The sequence below is a fragment of the Scyliorhinus canicula genome, chromosome 17, assembly GCF_902713615.1.
Source record: "Scyliorhinus canicula chromosome 17, sScyCan1.1, whole genome shotgun sequence".
NCBI classification, from domain to species: domain Eukaryota; kingdom Metazoa; phylum Chordata; class Chondrichthyes; order Carcharhiniformes; family Scyliorhinidae; genus Scyliorhinus; species Scyliorhinus canicula.
In genome coordinates this window covers 30,454,885-30,475,481 of record NC_052162.1, presented here as the reverse complement: position 1 = coordinate 30,475,481, position 20,597 = coordinate 30,454,885, and the positions used below count along the sequence as shown (strand labels likewise).

The following is a 20,597-nucleotide window of genomic DNA, read 5'->3' as shown; positions in this document are numbered from 1 at the left end:
ACCTCAGTGCTGGTCCCCACAAACTGGGACTGGGGGGGGGGGGGGGGTAGGGATAGTCCCCCTTCCCCAAGGGATTGGAGGCCCCTGGGTGGTTGGCCAGGGGCAGGTTGACACCCTGGCACTGGTGCCAGCCAGTGGGGGGAGGGGGGGGGGGGGGTGGATCCCCTTAAGGCGAGTTGGGGGCATGGATCCCCTTATAGGTGAGTTGAGACTTTTGAGCATCTGGTGGTCGTGACAGGGAGTTGAGAGATTGGGACGGCATTTAAAATAGCTCCGCTTGCTGGAAACTGGATGAAGTGCAGCCATGGCGGGGCACTCTCTGCTGAGTCCCCAGGTTGCAACAAAGTCCCGTGAGATAGTATGGTATTTGTGTCCAGAAACACCTGGCTAAACTCTGGTTAGATTGCAGACCACATCTGCGATCTTCTAGGCACCAGTTGATGATGCATTAAAATTGTTTTCAGGGATTACTAGGATCGGGGGGATAAGTTGGCCACATATGGCCCCAGGCTGTTTTGCAAATATAAATGCTCAATAGTAATTGATAATTCTGAAGAGTCAGATATGGAGGGAGGTTAGAATGTTTAGAAAACTGGCAAGGAAAGGCTGTGGCGTATTGGTATTGTCCCTATACTAGTAATCCAGAGACACAGGGAAATGACCTGGGGACCCGTGTTCGAATCCCACCATGTCAGATGGTGGAATTCAAACTCAATAAAATATCTGCAATTAAAAGTCTAATGATGACCATGAAACCGTTGTCGTTTGTCGTAAAAACCCATCTGGTTCACTAATGTCCTTTAGGGAAGGACATCTGTCGTCCTTACTTGGTCTGGCCTACACGTGACTCCAGATCCACAGCAATGTGGTTGATTCTTAAATGCCCTCTGAAATGGCCTAGTAAGCCACTCAGTTCTATTCAACTGCTACGAAAATACAAAAGAGGAACGGAACTGGATGGACCACCCGGCATCGATCTCGGCCCTGGAAATGACACTGGCAAACAAGCCCTGTCCACCCTGCAAATCCCCCCTACGAATATCTCTGGCTTGTGTCAAAGTTGGGAGAGCTGTCTCACAGACTAGTTAAGCAACAGCCTGAAATAGTCATACTCACAGAATCATACCTTGGATAATATCCTGGGTATCAATATCACCAACCGTGGGTATGGCCTGTCTCACCAGCAGAGGTGGTGGCACAGTGTTATAGTCGGGAGGGAGTTGCCCTGAGAGTCCCCCACATCATCCCTGGACCCCATGCGGCCTCGTGGCTTCAGGTTAAACATGTGCAAGGAAATCTCCTGCTGATTACCATGTACTGTCCATCATCAGCTGATGAATCAGTACTCCTCCATGTTGAACACTACTCGAGGAATCACTGAGGGTGGCAAGGGCGCAAAATATACTCTGGATGGGGGCCTTCAATGTCCATTACTAAGAGTGGCTCGGTAGTACCAACATGGACCAAGCTGGCCGGATCCTAAAGGATACAGCTGCTAGACTGGGACTGCAGCAGGTGGTCAGGGAACCAACCAAGGAGGAAAATATACTTGACCTCATCCTCACCAATCTGCCTGCTGCAAATGCATGAATGACAGTGTCGACCACCACACAGTCTTTGTGGAGTCAAATTCCTGTCTTCATATTGTGGATACCCTCCATCGTATTGTGTGGCACTGCCACCATAAACCTTGAACAGATTTAGCAACTCCAGATTGGGCATCCACGAGTTGCTGTGGGCCATCAGCAGCAGCAGAATTGTAATCAACCACAATCTGCACCATATGGCCGGGCATATCCCCCAAGTCAGGGAATCAACCGTGGTTCAATGAAGGGTGCAGGAGGACATGCCAGAAGCAACACCAGGCATACTTTAAAAATGGTGCCAACCTGGTGAAACTACAACACCAAACTATCTGTGTGCCAAACAGCATAAGCAGTAAGCAATAGACAGAGCTAAGTGATTCCACAACAAACGTATCAGGCCTAAGCCCTTAAGTCCTGCCACATCCAGCCATAAATGGTGGTGGACAATTACACTACTCGCTGGAGGAGGAGGCTCCACAAATATCCCCATCCTCAATGATGGGGGAGCCCAACACATAAGTGCAAAAATCAAGGCTGAACATTTGCAATAATCTTCAGTCAGAATTCTCAAATGGATGAATTATCTCTGTCTCCTCTGGAGGTCCCGAGCATCGTTTGCCAGTCTTCAGCCAATACGATTCACTCCACTTGATATCAAGAAACGGCTGAAGGCACTGGATACTGCAAAGGCTATGGGCCCTGACAATATTCCGGCAATAGTGCTGAAGACTTGTGCTCCAGAACTTGGCACACCCCTAGCCAAGTTGTTCCAGTACAGCTACAACACAGACATCTACCCGACAATGTGGAAAATTGCCCAGGTGTGTCCTGTACACCTGAAACAGGATAAATCCAACCCAGCCAATTACCGCCCCAGCAGTTTAATCTCCATCATCAAGCAAAGTGATGGAAGGAGTCATCAACATTGATCAGAAACTGAACCATATTAGCCACATTAATACTGTGGCTACCAGAGGAGGTGAAAGTTTAGGAATCCTATGGCGAGTAACTCGCTCCTGACACCCCAAAACCATCTACAGGTCAGGAGTGTAATGGAATACTCTTCACTTTCCTGGATGAGTGCAGCTCCAACAACACTGGAGAAGCTCAACACCATCCAGAACAAAGCAGCACGCTTGATTGCTCCCCCTTCCACAAACATTCAATCTCCCCACCACTGATGAACAGCAGTAGCCATGTGTACCATCTACAAGATGCACTGCAGTAACTCATGAGGCCCCTGAGGAAGCACCATTGAAATCCACAATCACTACCATCTAGAAGGACAAGAGTTGCAGATACCTGGGAACCCCAGCACCTGGAGGTTCCCTCCAAGTCACTCACCACCCTGACTTGGAAATGTATCGCTGTTCCTTTACTGTCGCTGGGTCAAAATCCTGGAACTCCCTCCATGAAAGTACTGTGAGTGAATCTAAATCACGTGGACTACAGTGGTTCAAGAAGGCAGCTCACCACCACCTTCTGAAGGGCAATACATTTTGAGAAAAGTTTGTTTTTTCAAATTCACCAATACTTGTTTGCTTCAGACAAGTCAGCAGGTGTACTGTTTTCAGCCCTGCCTCTGCTTACTATGAGCCCCAAGATGTTTTTTTTCATTACGTTGATGGGAAAAAATGCTGATCAACAGGAACGTGGAGGGTTGAGGTCATGTGTTTACCCAATCAGTGTGCAGAAGCATACAATAATGTTTGCCTGTAATGCACCCATTTAGAAAAAAAAACAAGTTAATTCAAATATATACTTGTTTTACTAGTCTGCAAATATTTGGGAAATTCCACACTAGACACTATTTTCCATTTCAGTTGCTCATAAAAGGCAAGTTCGATTAGCAAGTAGAAGTGATACTGGCAAAAAGACTGAATCTCCTGGCAGTGCACTTCAGGTTTACGTGAGGTTGCGGCTGTTTCGATCCTTCTTTTGAGCAAGTGTCAATCTGTTAGATTGGTGTGTGCTGCACCACGTTGGAAGGAAAACAACCATTGTTGATTTGAACAGGAACCTAACGCCATGAGATGTGAGAAATGGTATAATTCATGGAAAGAACCCTCCCCTTTTATACTGAACTGTGATTAATTCACTACTTGGTATTTGTGATGATGTCCATTTCTGACAATCCCGGTCCAGACCCCAATAGTTGCTAGGATACCAGACAGAAACCCCAATATTTTGTAGGACTGTGAGTAAAGGATACTTCGCTCCAGGAGTGATTTAATGCACCATTAGGGTATATTAAAACAAACTTTATTTTTAAAATTTTCCAATTAAGGGGCAATTTAACATGGCCAATCCACCGACCCTGCACAGGGTTGTGGGGATGAAACCCACGCAGACACTGGGAAAATGTGAAAACTCCACACGGAATGAGCTGGGGCTGATTGAACCCGGGTCCTTGACTCAGAGGCAGCAGTGCTAACCACCGCCACCATGCTGCCCTGACAAGCTTTATTTCTAACTTTAACATCATAAAGACAATAGCTTTCAATTACCAGTTAAACAATGCTTAACAATACGACAAAACAATCTTTACTGCTATCTTTATCTCCACAAACAAAACCCACCTCTGGTCACAATCCACTTTTAAATACAGTTAACCAACACGCAAATACATCCTGTAAAGAGATGTCTTGGATAAACTACTTTGAGAGAGAGAGATCTTCCAGGAAACAGTTTGCAGATTATTACTGTTTAAACTGCTAGCCTTTAGAGAAACCTCTGTTCTGTTCACAGGCAAAAATCTTCCTTATCTGAACTGCTGGGAGAGCAGCTGCTGGTCTGTTCACAGACAGATCAAAGCTGAACTGAAGCTCCAGAAACTGCCTCAGCCCCTGGTTCCTTCCATTAACTACATCATCTACTAAGCTGAACACAATGCCAATAATCTACTCCCAAGGGAACCCTGTTAATATGAACAAAATTCGATTGCCACCTTCAGCAAACAATATCTATGGCTGGAATTAATTATGATCTTTCTTTTACAATTCTGTAATTCCTCCAAAAAGTGTCTGCCGCCTTTCAAACCAGGACTTTTAAAAACATGACTGTAGCAGTCACATACTACCCTGGCTTTTAACTCTTAACCTCACCAACTACATATAATACAATACATCTGAAACTCCTACACTCCTCTCACCTTTGTTGGGATTTCTCAGCTGTTGTGTTTATTCAGGGCTAGTATGAGTAGGATTCTGTAAGGGAATCAAGGCATATGGGGATTGGATGAGAAAATAAAGTTGAGATCAAGGATCAGACATAATCTTGTTGAATCACAAAGTAGCTGCAAAGGATCCTCTGGCCTGCATCTGCTCCCGATTTTTATGTTCTCATTGTTATCGACAATTAGTAGTCTCTTTTGTATTGACAGGCAAACTCAAGAGGGGCTGCTCCATCATTTGCAGTTACACCAGCGAACCTATCAGCACAGCCCATCATCATCTCAGACTTCAATGGGATCTGCGTCTGTGATGCAGCCACCACCCTCACCAAATCTGGTGATTGTTCAGCCCCAACAGGCCCGCCTTGCAGGCCACCTGCATCAGCAATTCCAGGGAGACCCATTGGCTATTGTCTTGCGAGCTCAGCAAATGGTGGAAATCTTGTCAGAGGAAAACCGTGCTCTTAGACAGGAGTTAGAGGGATACTATGACAAAGTGGCAAAATTACAGAAGGTAATAAATATTCCGTTAGCAGCGTTTACGCTACAGGTAGCATGAATAATTATTTTCTTATAGTATCATAAGCTCTTTCCAAGGGGATTTGGCGACGAGGTAGGTTACGATGTTGCACTTTCATCTTTTGGGTCGGTTTCAAAGTCACCCCTCAGTGGGAATAAAAGCTATCATTTATCAGAATCACCCAAATTAAATAGTTTTGGGGTAGTGCCAATCTTTGTGGGCACAGGTCCGTATCCGAAACTGCCTTTAAATTGGCAGAAAACCAAAGAGACTTGTCGAAGGACATTGGGTGGAAATGTGGTTAAGGTGCTTTTCTGGGAGTGCGGTTGAGACATGTTGTTTAAGGTAAAGTAGAGGAAAATCTGCATCTCTAATGTAATACCTGGGATGGAAATATTTGGACTTTGCAATCGAATTAAAAAGAGAGAAAACGGTTAAATCCGAACTTGACATCCTCACCTTGATAAGTACATGACAGATTATATGGCATTTTGCTAATCTTAAATATGTAATATATTTTGTGTCTCTAGATATGGTGTTTGTAAGTATTCTTTTTCTTTCCGATTGGCCTAGTTTGTAAACTCACTGATCTCATTATAACTTTCTTCAAGATAGAGCTACCACTTTTTTTGTGTGCTCTGTTTGACATTTAGAGAACCCTCAAATGCATTTCCAAACCAAGCTACAGAGACACACACACATTTAATTTTTTCAATGTTTGGCATGGAGTCCACACATGTTTCCACGTAAGGACACACAAACACCTATGTGAGTCCAGAGAGCTTTGGTGCAGATTGATGGTGACAAAACTTAGGCAGCTACAGGCACGACTGGGGATGTTACTGGGTTTAACCAGGTAAAACTGCACTAATCATTACAGAGCTTATAACTATTTGAACAGATAGGATTGCCCGTGTACGGCAATTCATTTGCAGTTTTATTTTGCAGCCAAATGGAAAGAATCCTAGTCTTGAATAAGCAGTCTGCTTCTCCAGCTTCTGCTCATGAGGTTGGACAGCTGACCACTCGTCTCCCTCCCACTAGTTGGCTGTTGAGTGTGGTTGATGTTCACCGGCTGGACATGTACTGGGATCTTTGGTTTCTTAAGCTTTATTCTCTCTTGGGATGTGGGTGTCGCTGGTAAGGTCAGCATTTGTTACCCATCTCTTATTGCCCTTGAACTAAATGGTTTGCTGGGCTATTTCAGAGGACAGTTAAGAGTCAACCACATAGACTGGGTAAGGGTGGCAGATTTCTTTCCCAAAGGATATTGGTGAACTGGATGTTTTTTTAACAGTCATTGATAGTTTCATGGTCATCATAGAAAGCTTACAACGGTAGCACAGTGGCTAGCACTGTGGCTCCACAGCGCCAAGGTCCCAGATTCGATTCCCTGCTGGGTCACTGTCTGTGTGGAGTTTGCACGTTCTCCCTGTGTCTGCGTGGGTTTCCTCCAGGTGCTCAGGTTTCCTCCCACAGTCCAAAGATGTGCAGGTTAGGTGGATTAGCCATGCTAAATTGCCCTTAGTGTCCAAAAAAACGTTAGATGGGGTTATTGGGTTGGAAGTAAGGGCTTAAGTGGATCAGTGTAGACTTGATGGGCCTAATGGCCTCCTTCTACACTATGTTCTAATTCCAGATTTTGTTTTGATTGCTGCCATAGTGGGATTTGAATATATGCAACCCCCCCTGGGTCTCAGGATTACAAGTCCAGTGGCATGCTAGCACAGTGTTACTTCTCAGTGCCTGGGGCCCGGTTTAGATTCCCAGCTTGGGCCACTGTCTGTGCGCAGTCTACACGTTCTCCCCGTGTCTGCGTGGGTTTCCTCCGAGTGCTCCCGTTTCCTCTCACAAGTCCCGTAAAACGTGTTGTTAGGTAATTTGGGCATTCTAGTCAGCCTGGAGTCACATGGATCCCACAGAAGTCTCCTCCCCCTTCCTCCTCCCCCTCCTCCTCCTCCCCCTCCCCCCACCCCACCTTTGACTCCATGTGCATTCCAAGCCTCTTTGACTTGCTGATGTAGCTCTGAAGCACGTTTCCAATAGCAAGCAACTGCAAGAGGAACCAGCTTAACATGGAGCCTGTCATGAGACTAACATTCTCCCGCTTGAACAAGAAACTCAATGGTATCTCATCAGGAGGAGTGCTGTTCTTCCCATTAACTCCATTGAGTTTTTTCTGGTGGCATGTGAAAGTAGGTGGTCACATGGTCTTTTGCCCCATATAAGTGACCCATGCACAAAAAAAGGTTGAGAACCACTGCAGTAGAATAGTCAAGTCTAGAGGGAACAAAGGCATGGATCAAGGTTTCAGCGACAGATGAGCTGAGGCAGGGAAGGAGTCAGGCAAAGCTGTGGAGGTGGAAATAGATAATCTTAGTGATGGCACGTGAATGGTCGATATCACAACTTGGTGTCATATATGACACAAAGGCTGTGAACAGTCTGGTCTATCCTTACAGTTGTCAGTGAGAGGGGTGAGGTCTGTGTTGGGGAAGTTTTTCATTTATTCATTCGGGATGGGGGCTGGGACAAACAGTCCGATAATGCTGGAACAGCATTTATTACCCATCCCAGAGTGCATTTCAAAGGCAACCGCATTGCTGTGGATCTGGAGTCACATGTAGACCAGACCAGGTGAGGATGACAGATTTCCTTCCCTGAAGGGCATTAGTGAACCACATGGGTTTTTAATGACAATCAACACTGGTTTCATGGTCATCTTTTTTAAGACTTTTAATTCCAGACTTTTTTGTTGAATTCAAATGTCACCATCAGCCATGGCAGGATTATAACCCAGGTCCCCAGAGCATGACTCTGGGTCTCTGGGTTACTAGTCCAGTGATAATACCACTACGTCACTGCCTCCCCTTTGTGATGGCAAATTAAAACACTGGTTTTGTCTTCTCAATATTTAATTGGAGGACATTATTGTTCCTGCAGTACTGGATGTTTGACAAACAGTCCGATAATTTATCAACAGCAGAGGAGTCGAGAGAGGTAGTGTTTCGGTAGAGAGTTAGAATTCATCAGCGTGCATGTGAAAATTGGCATTGTTTCAGATGATGTTGCCAAGGGCAGCACGATGGTGAGAACTGGGAAGGATCCAAGTATGGTTCCTAGGTGATACCAGAGGTAATTGCAGAAGCAGGCGATTCCCGACCTATGATTAGATAGTTAAGAATGGAACCAGGCATCTGCAGTTCCATCCAACTGGATGATAGTGCAAAGGCAGTGGAGGAGGTTGGTGCGGTCATGAAAAAGGCTGTAGTCAGGTCAAGAGGAATAGTTTGCCCTTGTCAATTACATAGGCTGTCATTGAGAGCTATATCCCTCCAACACATTTTCATTGCAATTGAAGTTCGTCCATAAATGCCTCCTGTCTCCCAATAATTTATTTTAAGAGGTATGGTTCCGCAGCAGTCGTCCTGCCTCAAGATAATCACAGTATAATATCTGAATATCTGTGTCTCAACATATTGATAACTGCAGCACTGACTGTCCATTGATCTATGAGCTCTTCCGTCTGCTTTGACTCCCTGTAGATATTGACACACTCCTGAGATCCTCTTGTTTTAATTTCTGAAAGCTACCCAAAGGGAAACAGTGCTGTTACTGTGGAAAATGCTTTCAACAGAAGTAAAGTGTTAGTGAGTCACCAAATCCAGAAAAGTCCAGAAATTTGATAACAGGTTGGCAGAAATCTGATCAGAGTCCCCTGGGATATACTCGAGGATTCCATTTCAAAACCTCTGATCTCGGTATAGTAATTTGTTCATGTCTCTTTGATATACTTGACTCTCAGTACTTTGGGAATTAGGAACGGTTCCAAAATCAGCTCCAGTCAGCAGTGTCGTCATTGTACTTATCTTGAACTGAGCAAGGTTGCTGGTTCCTGTTTCTTTTTCCTAGCACCATGTATCGTACTATTATTTATGTTTCAAGCCCAAGAATGCATCCTGCCATGCACAATGAATCTGTTGCTTTAGTTGCTGGTGAAGGGGTTGACTATAAAACATTTTTGCAGCTGGAGATGGAAATTGAGAGGGTTTCAGAAGCTTACGAGAACCTGGTGAAGTCATCTTCCAAGAAGGAGGCCTTGGAAAAAGCCATGAGAAACAAGTTAGAAGGTGAAATCCGTAGACTTCATGACTTCAATCGAGATCTAAGAGGTAAAACATGTCTTAATGCTTCAATACAAATAGATGTTAATCAAATGTCTGACGTTTAGAGCAGACCGGAGTGCTGAGTGATTCTTTTGGATTTATTCCTGCTAATAGAAATACTTCCGAATTCAATGATGTTAATCGATGAATGAAGATTGATCAAATGGCCTCACTTATCTTTCTGTGTGTGTTCTGTTTTTCCTCCCTGCCTTTACTCTTTTTGTTTTAGTCTTTTACCATCACCACCCGGTCATGTTCTGGGCTTCATTTATTCCCTCTTGGTGTAGCTTCTTTTGCTTCCAACGATAGCAGATTGCAATTACTTAGGTTTCGCTGTTTTAAGGTCTGAAGTGCCTCACAAAATGTGGACTGATGCCAGCAGAACTCAATATTATCAATGGTTTGATTAAAGTGCTAGATTTGGAGAAGAATTTTGAAGGTTGCAGAGGAAGGTGGCAAGGTTTAGGGAGTGTGTTCCAGATAGTAGGACTCATACGACAGAAGCTTTTGTCAGCCAAAGAGGAGTGAAAGGAGTCTTCAAAGAATATCAGATCATAGTGGTGAGGTACACATTCTGGCACTCTGGGTGGACGAATTTGCTGAAAAGTCCAAAGACCTGACGATGTAAGGTGAGTTGTCAGAATCATCGTCTAACATCTCTCCAGCAACCATTTTTACAACCTTGCTTTTCTGAAATGTTATCTGCAAAAGAAAAATGCGCAGAATTCCGGGGAGAAGGTGGAGAAATGATACTAGATTACTCATTCAGAGAGTTGGTGCAGACACGTTGAGCTGAATGGCCTCATGACTGTAACAAGTCTGTGATTAAAAATAGTCTCAATTACAAATGATGATTCTCATGCTCCCCCGCCCCCACCTCGCCGTTACTTTTGCTCCTTCTATTACGACTTTAATATTTTTACATGAATTAAAACTTTATTGCATTTTAAAAAGTAACACTTCCCTTACCTACATGCTGCTATACTTTGAAGTCACTGCTTTGTTTATGAGTTGCACACACTGGGACTCATCACTAGATGGACAGGATAGAGTTTTGAGTAATATTTATAAAGCACCATCAGCATAATATACAAAAAATTTGAGACAAAATATTTTGAAAAACAAAATGACATACATACTGAAAAGTAGGTGTGAAGGGAAAGTGTGAGACAGGGCATGAAACTGGATTTTCAGATGAACTCATAGGACTGGTATTCAGTAATTTAGACAAGCAAAAACGTGTAATTAATCTTGAGGTAATATACATTTTGGTAAACCTGCTCTAGCAATGTTGCAAAAGAGCATCATATTCTTGCATAGTTATTACTTGCTACAGTGGTGGGACACTAGAATGTTACTGTATACAGAATGCTTATTTGGAGGGACTGTAAAGAATTTTAATTGCACATTTATATGTACAGCAACTATTTAAAAATTGATACCACTTGGCAATTTAGAGGACCGAAACAACATTTTGCTTTGAGATTTTTAAAGACCAGGAACTTCACATTTTCAAGTTGATCCTCCTGATGTTTTGGATTATACTGCAGCCGTATGAGTTAAACTAGGTATTTATTAGCATATATGCCATCAGAACGTTTTTGTTAGATTCCAGTTTGCAAGTCACTTCTAGGAATCCATTAATATGCAATTTGAAACTTTCCGTGGAATTTTTGCTTGCTGTACTTCAGTTGTAATTTGAGCGTACCAGGTTGGCTGGCATGTGAATTGACCATCATTGACTTATCTACAATAGAGGGACTGCTGTAACGGTGCATTTATACTGGAAAACAACTTTGGAAATGGTTCTGCACTTATGGACACTGGCTTGTCGGCCGTCTGGCAGGGCCCTTGGGGTGGGGGGGTGGGGGGTTGGTGGGGGGGGGGGGGGGGGGGGGGGTGGGGGGGCAGTGGCCTGGCCCGCGATCAGGATCCACCGATCTGCGAGCGGGCCTGTGCCACGGGGGCACTCTTTACTTCCGCGCCGGCCTCTGTAAGGCTCCTCATGGCCGGCGTGGCGAAGAAACCCTCTGCACATACACAGGAAACACGGCGGCGGTTCTGCGCATGCGCTAGAACACACCAGCAGTCCTGCGCATGCGCCAACTTGCGCCGGCCGGCAGCAGCCCTTTGGCGCTGGTTGCCACGGCACCAACCCCTCCAACGCCGGCCTAGCCCCCGGAAGTGCGGAGGATTCCACAACTTCCGGACGGCCCGACGCCGGAGTGATTTGCGCCGGTAAGGGCCGCCCCGCCAATTGCAGGAGAATCCCACCCTATATATTACCTTCTCCCTCAAATGCTTGTCTAGCTTCCCCTTAAATGCATCCATACTATTTTCTTCAGCTACCACTGAAGCACAAAGCTGCTTTGACAAAGCGTCATCTGGATACGAAACATTAGCTCTTTTCTCTCCCTACAGATGCTACCAGACCTGCTGAGATTTTCCAGCATTTTTCCTTTTGTTTCTTCAGCTACTCCTTGTTGTAGCGAATTGTATGCTTTTCTTCTGAATTCCCTGTTCGATTTCTTATGACTATCTTATGTTGATGGCCATAATTATGCTTAAAAATGCAAACAAGCTTAAAATATTGGCGAGCTGTAAATTATAACTATTAATGTGATTGATCTGTTTTCTCTTTCAACTCCCATTCGTATGGCTTCTCTTTTTACTTCCTGATAGCTGCATCTTTTTCTTACTGAAATTGTTATCCCGAGTAAATACAGCTGGTCCACCCTCATTTTCTGCTTCTATCCTTTTTAAATGTGTTATTCCCTGGAATGGTAATTTCCAATCCTAATTTTTCTGTAACCATGGCTCAGCAGTTCAATAAAGTGAACTCTGAATGCAGGTGAGACTGTAGGAAACGTACATTTGCAGTGACACCAGTGTGCAAAGCAGCTATTTGAACAAGTCTACTTTCAACAAACCCAACCAGCTTGCCACAGGAAATTGAGACGCCATTCGTTTCAGCTGCTGATGAAGTGGTAATTCTCTCCAAATGCAAGCATGCATTGTTTTGCATGGTCTTACATAGCACTGACAGGGATACAGGCACCAGATCAATTGGGGAAAAATAACCTGCAGAAGTCTCCTGCTTTGGGAACTAATTTGTTTGGTCACCATGTGTGTATCATTGACACCAGAGCTTTTTTTTTCAGAACCACTTCAGAAAATAGTTCTGCAATATACAAATGCTCAAAATTGCACTTTCACAATTCTGACCAGCTCTTCATTAACATTCACTTCCCCTCGAGGCTTCGATGTTTAATTTTCTTATATTCTGTGGATTGTAGATCGACTGGAAACTGCTAACAAACAGCTTGCTGTGAAAGAATGTGAAGGTTCTGAAGACAACCGAAAAGCTATCGCTGAGCTCATTGGGCAGAGTAAGTGGACTTTTCTTGTTGGACCTCTGAAAAACAGCCATTTAATTCAATAACCAGGGCGACGGCTAAAGCCTGGGAATTAATCCACAATAATTTAGCATCTGAAAGGATTCTATTCTGACTTTGTCATTGGCCTTTGAAGTTGGAAGTTGAATGTTGTCATCAGAAAGCTGAGTACATACAGTAAAGTCTTTTGTGGCCATTACTCTGATTACCTTTGGCTTCACTTAAAGGGGCGTCAGTCCCCGAAACAATATGCTGCAGAAACCTTTCCTCAGCCGCTGCCAGGTTGTGCAGAATGAAATGGGGCTGGTTTAGCTCACTTGGCTAAATCGCTGGCTTTTACAGCAGGCCAGCAGCACGGTTCGATTCCCGTACCAGCCTCCCCGGACAGGCGCCGGAATGTGGCGACTAGTGGCTTTTCACAGTAACTTCATTGAAGCCTACTCGTGACAATAAGCGATTTTCATTTTATTTCAAATGTGGTGCATTATTCGCTATACATATTCCCCTGCATGTACTTCCGATTTCATTGAAATTTTGCATTTTAGTTTTCTGGAGGGTATATAGATACGGTGTCCCTTTTACTTTATGTTGTCCTCTCTTTATCTGACTGTCCTCCTGCCTGGAGCTGCGAGGATGGGTGTCGGTCTTTTTTCTGGACTGCTGCCATTATCTGATTCTAATCAGCCACCACAAAGATGATTAAGGCTGCCCACGTCTGCCTTTTCCCTTTGATCCACCCTGTCGTCTGGGAGACAATACACCACTCAGCATGGCTCAAGTTGAAATTACATTTGCCCTGGTTCTGTTTTGCTGTACGTCGTCGTATTACTGGTTATTTATTGTACCATAGACAGTTGATGTTGCAGCTGCATTTCACATTCCTCTATTGTGCTAAAGTGGTGACTGAGAAATGGTGGATGTATTGTCATCTGATCATGACTCATAGTCCAACCTCTGATGGCTGCCGTAGTTTCTGCTTAGTAAAAATGAAGGCAATATTTTGGAATTTGAATAGCAATAATACCTCGGCAGCTCTGCAGTTAATACTTTGTATTTAATTGATCGTCACTCAAATTTTAGTAAAGCAAAATAGTGTGTAAGCCTTTCATGCCACATGCCATGTGCACTTGAGCTGTGAACCGTATCTGCAGTTGCAACTATAAATTCTCTCCTTTCATTTGAGTGATGTTGGGGCATTCTGAGCTAATGCTGCCACTAGTGAGAATGGTTTGCGGTTATGAGTTCAATTAACATTTTGTGATAAGCTCTTTATATGATGGCGCACGTATGGCACAATGTAAAGTTGCATTGGGACAACTTTACTCTTCCTGTAGCTAAATGTGTTTTTATTTTAAATAAGCCTCATTACAACATTTATCCATTTCTCAAGCATGTTCTAACAAATTATTCCCTGAAAACCTACTCTTGCATTAAACTCTGCTGCCACCAAGAGTGTTGCCATTTTCAAATGTGTAGCTTTTTAAAAAATCATAATGACATTGCTAATAAATTTGGCATGTACTGGATTGTGTCTAAAAATATCTGCTTCATTATTTTTTAATTAAGAGTACCCAATTCCTTTTTTCCAATTAAGGGGCAATTGAGCCTGGCCAATTCACAAACCCTGCGCATCTTTTTGGCTAGTGGGGGTGACACTGGGAGAATGTGCAAACTCCACACGGACAATGACCTGGGGCTGGGATCGAATCTGGGTCCTCGGCGCTGTGATGCAGCAGTGCTAACCACTGTGCTGCTATTCCGCCCATGTCTGCTTCATTCTTTAGGGGAACTTATTTTCTTCAATTACAGCAGGGGCTGGTTTAGCACAGGGCAAAATCGCTGGCTTTGAAAGCGGACCAAGGCAAGCCAGCAGCACGGTTCAATTCCCGTACCAGCCTCCCCGAACAGGCGCCGGCTTGTGGCGACTAGGGGCTTTTCACAGTAACTTCATTTGAAGCCTACTTGTGACAATAAGAGATTTCCATTTCAGCTCTCTGACACCCATTCTGGTGTAATTCAATTCATTCAACTTCTTTAATCACACACTTGCCTCCTAAAAATACATTTTTGTCATTGCATTTTGGGGGGGGGGAAAGGTTTAAAACTGATTACTGCATCATTATAAGTCAGGTAAAGCAATGTATTCTCAGCCTGAGGCTTATCTGCATTTAAACGTGTATGTCTCTGAAACAGATTTTGAGTGTTGCTCAGAATTTCCATGTATGAGTACGGTCAGAACTTCAAGGCATTCCCACACCAATGAGGCTGACAGTTTTAATCTTTGAATCCCCAAAAGCTCGGCCCTTTATTTCCAAGAGCAGTGCCTCTGGAATGTGCAGTGAGCTTTGATGTGCAGCAGGCACTCTTTCTCTGTTTAAAAATGGTGTCCCAAGTTTTGCTTTGTGCGAGGGGAGCTATTCTAGTACACAGTTTAGTAGAATATAGGCAGCCAAGTCGGGAGGCAGTAGTTGTCAGAATTATTGAAGACAAAGAACATTTGAATGTGTTCTCCTTTTGGCAGAAAGCTGATGTGATTTTTGATAAGTTTTTGAGAACTAATGTTAACAAAGTGGGGGGGAGAGAGGGCCCGGGGGGGGGGGGGGGGGGGGGGGGGGGGGGAGTGGGTGGTGGGGGCCATTTGCCACTGTGAAATACAAGTGTTCCTTTGCAGTTAAAGTGCAAGCTTCACGGAAACTTGCATATTGAAATAAACATCACTGCCCTATTGATCATTGTTTGAATAAACAATGGGTTGATATTCTATCATCGTCATCATGCAAGTGTCTAGATCCAACCTTGATGTCTTGGCTATTGAGAGTAAGAGCAGGCCCTAGTAGATGGAGACCGCTTGGAGCAAAGTAATGGGTTTGGTGATTATGTCTTCATGGCTTGAATTTCCTTTTGGCTGACAAGCTTGGAAAGTACCCTGTGCATACCAAGAAGCTAATCAGTACGTTTCCCACAGGATTCCCAACAAAGGCCTTTTCTTGAAACCTTTTCAAAGTGGAGTTTTCACACTAGTTTTTTTTAACACAAAGATCATAATTTTGAAACTGTTAAAAATACTTGTCATTCAAAGAAAACAAAACCCTGGATTTGCATGCCTGCTTCTTTTGGGTGTTCAATCGTATTGGCATGAATACCATGGCTGAGTTATTCAACTGATAGAGTCATCCCCATTTCATTTGGTTTTTGAATGCTGCAGTGTTGGTTTGATTTTCAAGATTTATTCAATTTATCAGATTTGTGCCGATAATTTATCTACAAAAGATACTGTCATTGATAGAACGATAGAACATTACAGCGCAGTACAGGCCCTTCGGCCCTCGATGTTGCGCCGACCTGTGCAACCAATCTAAAGCCCATCTACACTATTCCATTATGATCCATATGTTTATCCAATGACCATTTAAATGCCTTTAATGTTGGCGAGTCCACTACTGTTGCAGGCAGGGCATTCCTTGCCCTTACTGCATGATGCACCATTACCTTTCCATGAGGCTGCATAAAATACAACGTGGTAATTTAATCAGCCGGCTTTTCAAGTTTCTCCATGTTGGAATCTCCTATCTGCTTGTGATGGGCCAGCGTACCTTCCTGGAATGCTCAGCCCACATCAAGGGCGCGATTCTCTGCAATGCCCGACACCGGAGTGAAACCCGGAGCGTTTCACGACGGCATCGGAGGCTGCTCCTCGCCCCCTATTCTCTCCCCAAACACTTCACCTGAGGAAGGAGCAGTGCTCTGAAAGCTAGTGTTTGAAACAAACCTGTTGGACTTTAACCTGGCGTTGTACGACTTCTTACTATCCCGTTACTGAATGAGGTGCTGTGGAAATCCTGGATTGTGCCACATTGTAGCGTTAGTATAGACTGAGCTGTTGGTTTATAATATATACTGGTTTAAGAATTCCCAGTAGGCAAGTGTAGATTACTTCATGAATATGCAGTCAAAACACTAATTTTATTACTGTGAGCATCATAGTGCATTGCTGACTTGTCTTTTCCATTCGGTGACAGTTGTCGTAGGTGCAAAATTCTCATAAGCCGCAAAACCTTTTATAAGTAAGCTGTTTCCTGATGAAACCGTGAATTCAAAATTAATCACCAGTGCATGCACTGCGTGAATACCATCAGTGACCGTTCAAGAGCTGTTGGGTGTGTCCAACACTTCAAAACCAGCTAGACAAGTGAAATGCTTACTGAAATCAAACTAGATTGAACAATTAATCCATGTAGTTGATCTCCCAGGTTTGCATTTGGGAAACGCAGCATATAACTAGTAATGCATATAAGAGAATTCCATTAATGTTAGCAACCCTTTCCAGGGAGGCAATTGTACACTGGAAAGATGGTTGGTTGCTGACAATGCAGGACAGAATCATGAAAGACTTTTAAAGAAAGGAAGTAAACAAAAGAAGAGCGTGAGCAAGTTGAAATCATTTTGAGATCAATTTTAATAAAGGCGTATGATAAGTGAAGGATTACCTTCCTAACAAGGACAGGAATAATGAGGTGTCAAAGGAACAGAAGATGGGGACTGGAGAATATCCTGGAGGCAATTGTCTCAATGAGGGATCAGAAACTGGATGGATTTGAAGATTGGGCAGCATGGTGACACAGTGGTTAGCACTGCTGCCTCATAGCACCAGGGACCCAGGTTCAATCATGGCCTTGGGTGACTGTGCGGAGTTTGCACTTTCTCCCTGTGCCTACGTGGGCTTCCTCCCACAGTCCAGAGATGTATTGGTTAGGTAGAATGGCAATGCTAAATTGCCTTTTAGTGTCCAAAGATATATGTTAGGTGGGGTTATGGGAACATGGCAGGGGAGTGGCCTAGGTAGGTTGCTCTTTCAGAAGGTCAGTGCAGACTCGATGGGCCAAATGAGCTCCTTCTGCACTGTAGGAATCATGTGGTTCTATACCAGTGCTCCTGAAACCAAATGATCTATGCATATCTCTGTGGAATTCCTATTTTTGAACACTGCATATTTGTGCATTGCACATGTATTACAGTAAGAGTTAATACAAGAGAGCAGGACAATCACTGGTGAAATCACTGCTCATTAGTAGAGCACTTAAAATATATGCAGCAGCCATGTTATACATATCAAAGGCAGCGCATTTTAGATCATTGTAACTCTGCATTTTTAAAGAAAACATTGTCCTCATCTCTGCTCTGGTTCTTTTTAGTTTCCTTAAATCCAACCTTTGTTACTAACTCTCCTGGCATTGGAAACAACTTCTCCCAATTTACCCCATCAAAACCCTTCTTAATTTTGAACCATTTGTTAAATCCCCCCCCCCCCTTAATCTGCTCTGCTCTCAGGAAAACGATTCCGGTTTCTTCAGCCTTTCCACAAAACTGAAATGCATTATCCCTGATTATCGTTCCATAAGATTTCTATGCGCCACTAAATATGAGCTGGAGTTTGCCCAGTATTCTGGATGGAACTGGACAGGTCACACTGTATAATGTGCTTCCCTGCTTCAATATGCGAACCTGTTTATTTTTTAAGCTTTCTTCAGCAATTAATGTTTATTTACCACTTACCTTGTTCCTGTCAACTCACCAGATAAAGAAAATATGAGAGAAAAGGAAAAGCTGGAAATGGAATTATCTGCCCTCCGCTCTACCAATGAGGATCAGAGGAGACACATTGAGATCCGTGATCAGGCCTTGAACAACACTCAGGGAAAAGTGGTCAAATTGGAGGAAGAGGTAGGAAGAGGGATAGGATGATCTTATAATCTGTCATAGTCAATGGGATGTTAACATGTGGGGGGGGGGGAAATATACTGCAATTAAATCCATATAAATACAGTAAAATTTATATGTATTTCTGTTATTATTTTGTCGTTTACTTTAGCAGTTGAATTTGGGAATAAATGTGTATGAATATGCTCCCTGGTATATCGCTAAGCCAATCAGAACAGGGAGATCTCCGATTTGATCTCGGAATCTAATGCTCTTGAATGTTAATATCAAAAAAGGGTTCTCGCTCCTTAACAATATCCGATCATCCTACCGGAAAATGGGAGAGTGGTGAGGGAACAATCTGGTTCAGCTGGGATGGTTGCTTCACCTGGTAGTATATGTTTATTAGCTAGCAAAGACAGAATGGCTGAGAGGTATAGTGTTTACACTTAGGAATTTCTTACTCCATCTGACTTGATACTGTTAAGAGTGGGAAAAATTTGGGAAATTGGGGAGCTCTCCGTCCATTTTTGAACTGGACAGCCCAGTTTCTGAATTGGCTGTCCCAATTTTCTTTTAGAAATGAAAACTGGACAATAAATATTAGCTTTTAAGTGATCCCTGCAATGGAAGTGCATGTGTGTTTGTTTCGCATTCACAATTCATGTACACAAGGTTACTGTGGCCTTCCACATGTGTATTCTTTTTTGTTTTAGTATACAAAATGCTGTTCCCCTACTGGTTACGTTCCACGGGAAAGTTGGGGCACAATAATTGAAGATTTATCGCCAACAGTTGTTGCTGTTTTGTGGGCACTGGTAGAGGACGAGAAGCAGTTCAATTGTTTGAAATGAAAATGAAAATTGCTTATTGTCACAAGTAGGCTTCAAATGAAGTTACTGTGAAAAACCCCTAGTCGCCACATTCCGGCGCCTGTTCGGTGAGGCTGGTACGGGAATTGAACCGTTCTGCTGGCCTGCCTTCAAAGCCAGCGATTTAGCCCTGTGCTAAACTAGCCCCTAGATATGCATGTTAGGTGGGGTTATGGGGACATGGCAGGGGAGTGGCCTAGATAGGTTGTGGCACTTTCTGGAGGATTGGGGTAGAGAGTAGGGAGAGGAAAAAAAAATGGCAGAGTGATTATCCTGTATCGCTTGTTTATAGTCACATTGTCGGTTTATTTTCCCCCCTCATATCTGCTAATTTAATTTTGTGCCTTTTGCTAATTAAATCTTTGTTTCTAGTGCTTTCTATGCCTTTAGGAAATGCATTATAATAAAAAAGAATATTCTCGCTGACCGGCATCTTGACTACTTGGTAATTTGTGGTCACTTTGATGCAGTCTCTCATTTCCTAAGTCTGAAGGAAGTATCGCCCTTCCTGAATATAATTCAATACATTTGGTTTGGCTTTTCCTAATTGCATCTCTTAACTATGGGTGTAAATCTCCGGCCGCGTTGTGCTCTTACTTGAGCGCAATATGGCCGGAGAATGCAGGGAAAGCCCTCCAGCGAACCTCCCGGCAACCTCTGCTCCTCATAAGATTCTCCGATGCTCCGCGAGGATTCGGATTCAGATTCAGAAACCAGCCCTGAATGGGTGTGACCGAATGACGCTCGCAGACGTAGGTTGTAAACCTACTTACGACTTACCTGTGCGAGATCCACTGGCCTACCGCAATTCACCAGCCTTCTCAGGGAGGCTGCATCCGGGCACCGATCGGTGCTGGTTCACACAAACATGGACCAGGCGGAACGGCGGGGGGGCAGGGGGAGGGGGCAGGGAGCTCCGTCTCCGAGCGAGGGTGGGGGGACCCTCCAAGACGGCCAGGCCTGCGATCGGGGTCCACCGTTGGCTGGGCGCGCGCAATCTGGGGGGGGTCCTACTACTTCGGCGCTGGCCTGCTGTGTGGGTCCGCCATGTTGGGTGGGGCCAGCATCACAGGCGGCCGCTGCGCGCATGCGAGGACCCGCGGCCGGAAGTGCAGGGCCCCATATCGGCAGCCGGAGCTGTGTGGAGCACTCCCCGGCCCTGCAAGCCCCCTTAAAAATGGAGAATCAC

The 20,597-nt window shown here is 44.1% G+C and overlaps 1 protein-coding gene across 6 annotated transcripts in view; it reads left to right on the top strand.

The window, feature by feature from the left end:
- The window catches only part of amot (angiomotin), a 95,418-nt gene that overhangs the window by 51,458 nt on the left and 23,363 nt on the right, over positions 1–20,597 (top strand). For all 6 annotated transcript variants that reach the window (XM_038774542.1, XM_038774548.1, XM_038774547.1 and 3 more), the window contains 4 exons: positions 4,969–5,272; positions 9,306–9,450; positions 12,741–12,833; positions 18,415–18,560. In XM_038774542.1, coding sequence (XP_038630470.1) covers positions 4,969–5,272; positions 9,306–9,450; positions 12,741–12,833; positions 18,415–18,560 — 688 coding nt within the window. The remainder of the gene's footprint in view (positions 1–4,968; positions 5,273–9,305; positions 9,451–12,740; positions 12,834–18,414; positions 18,561–20,597) is intronic.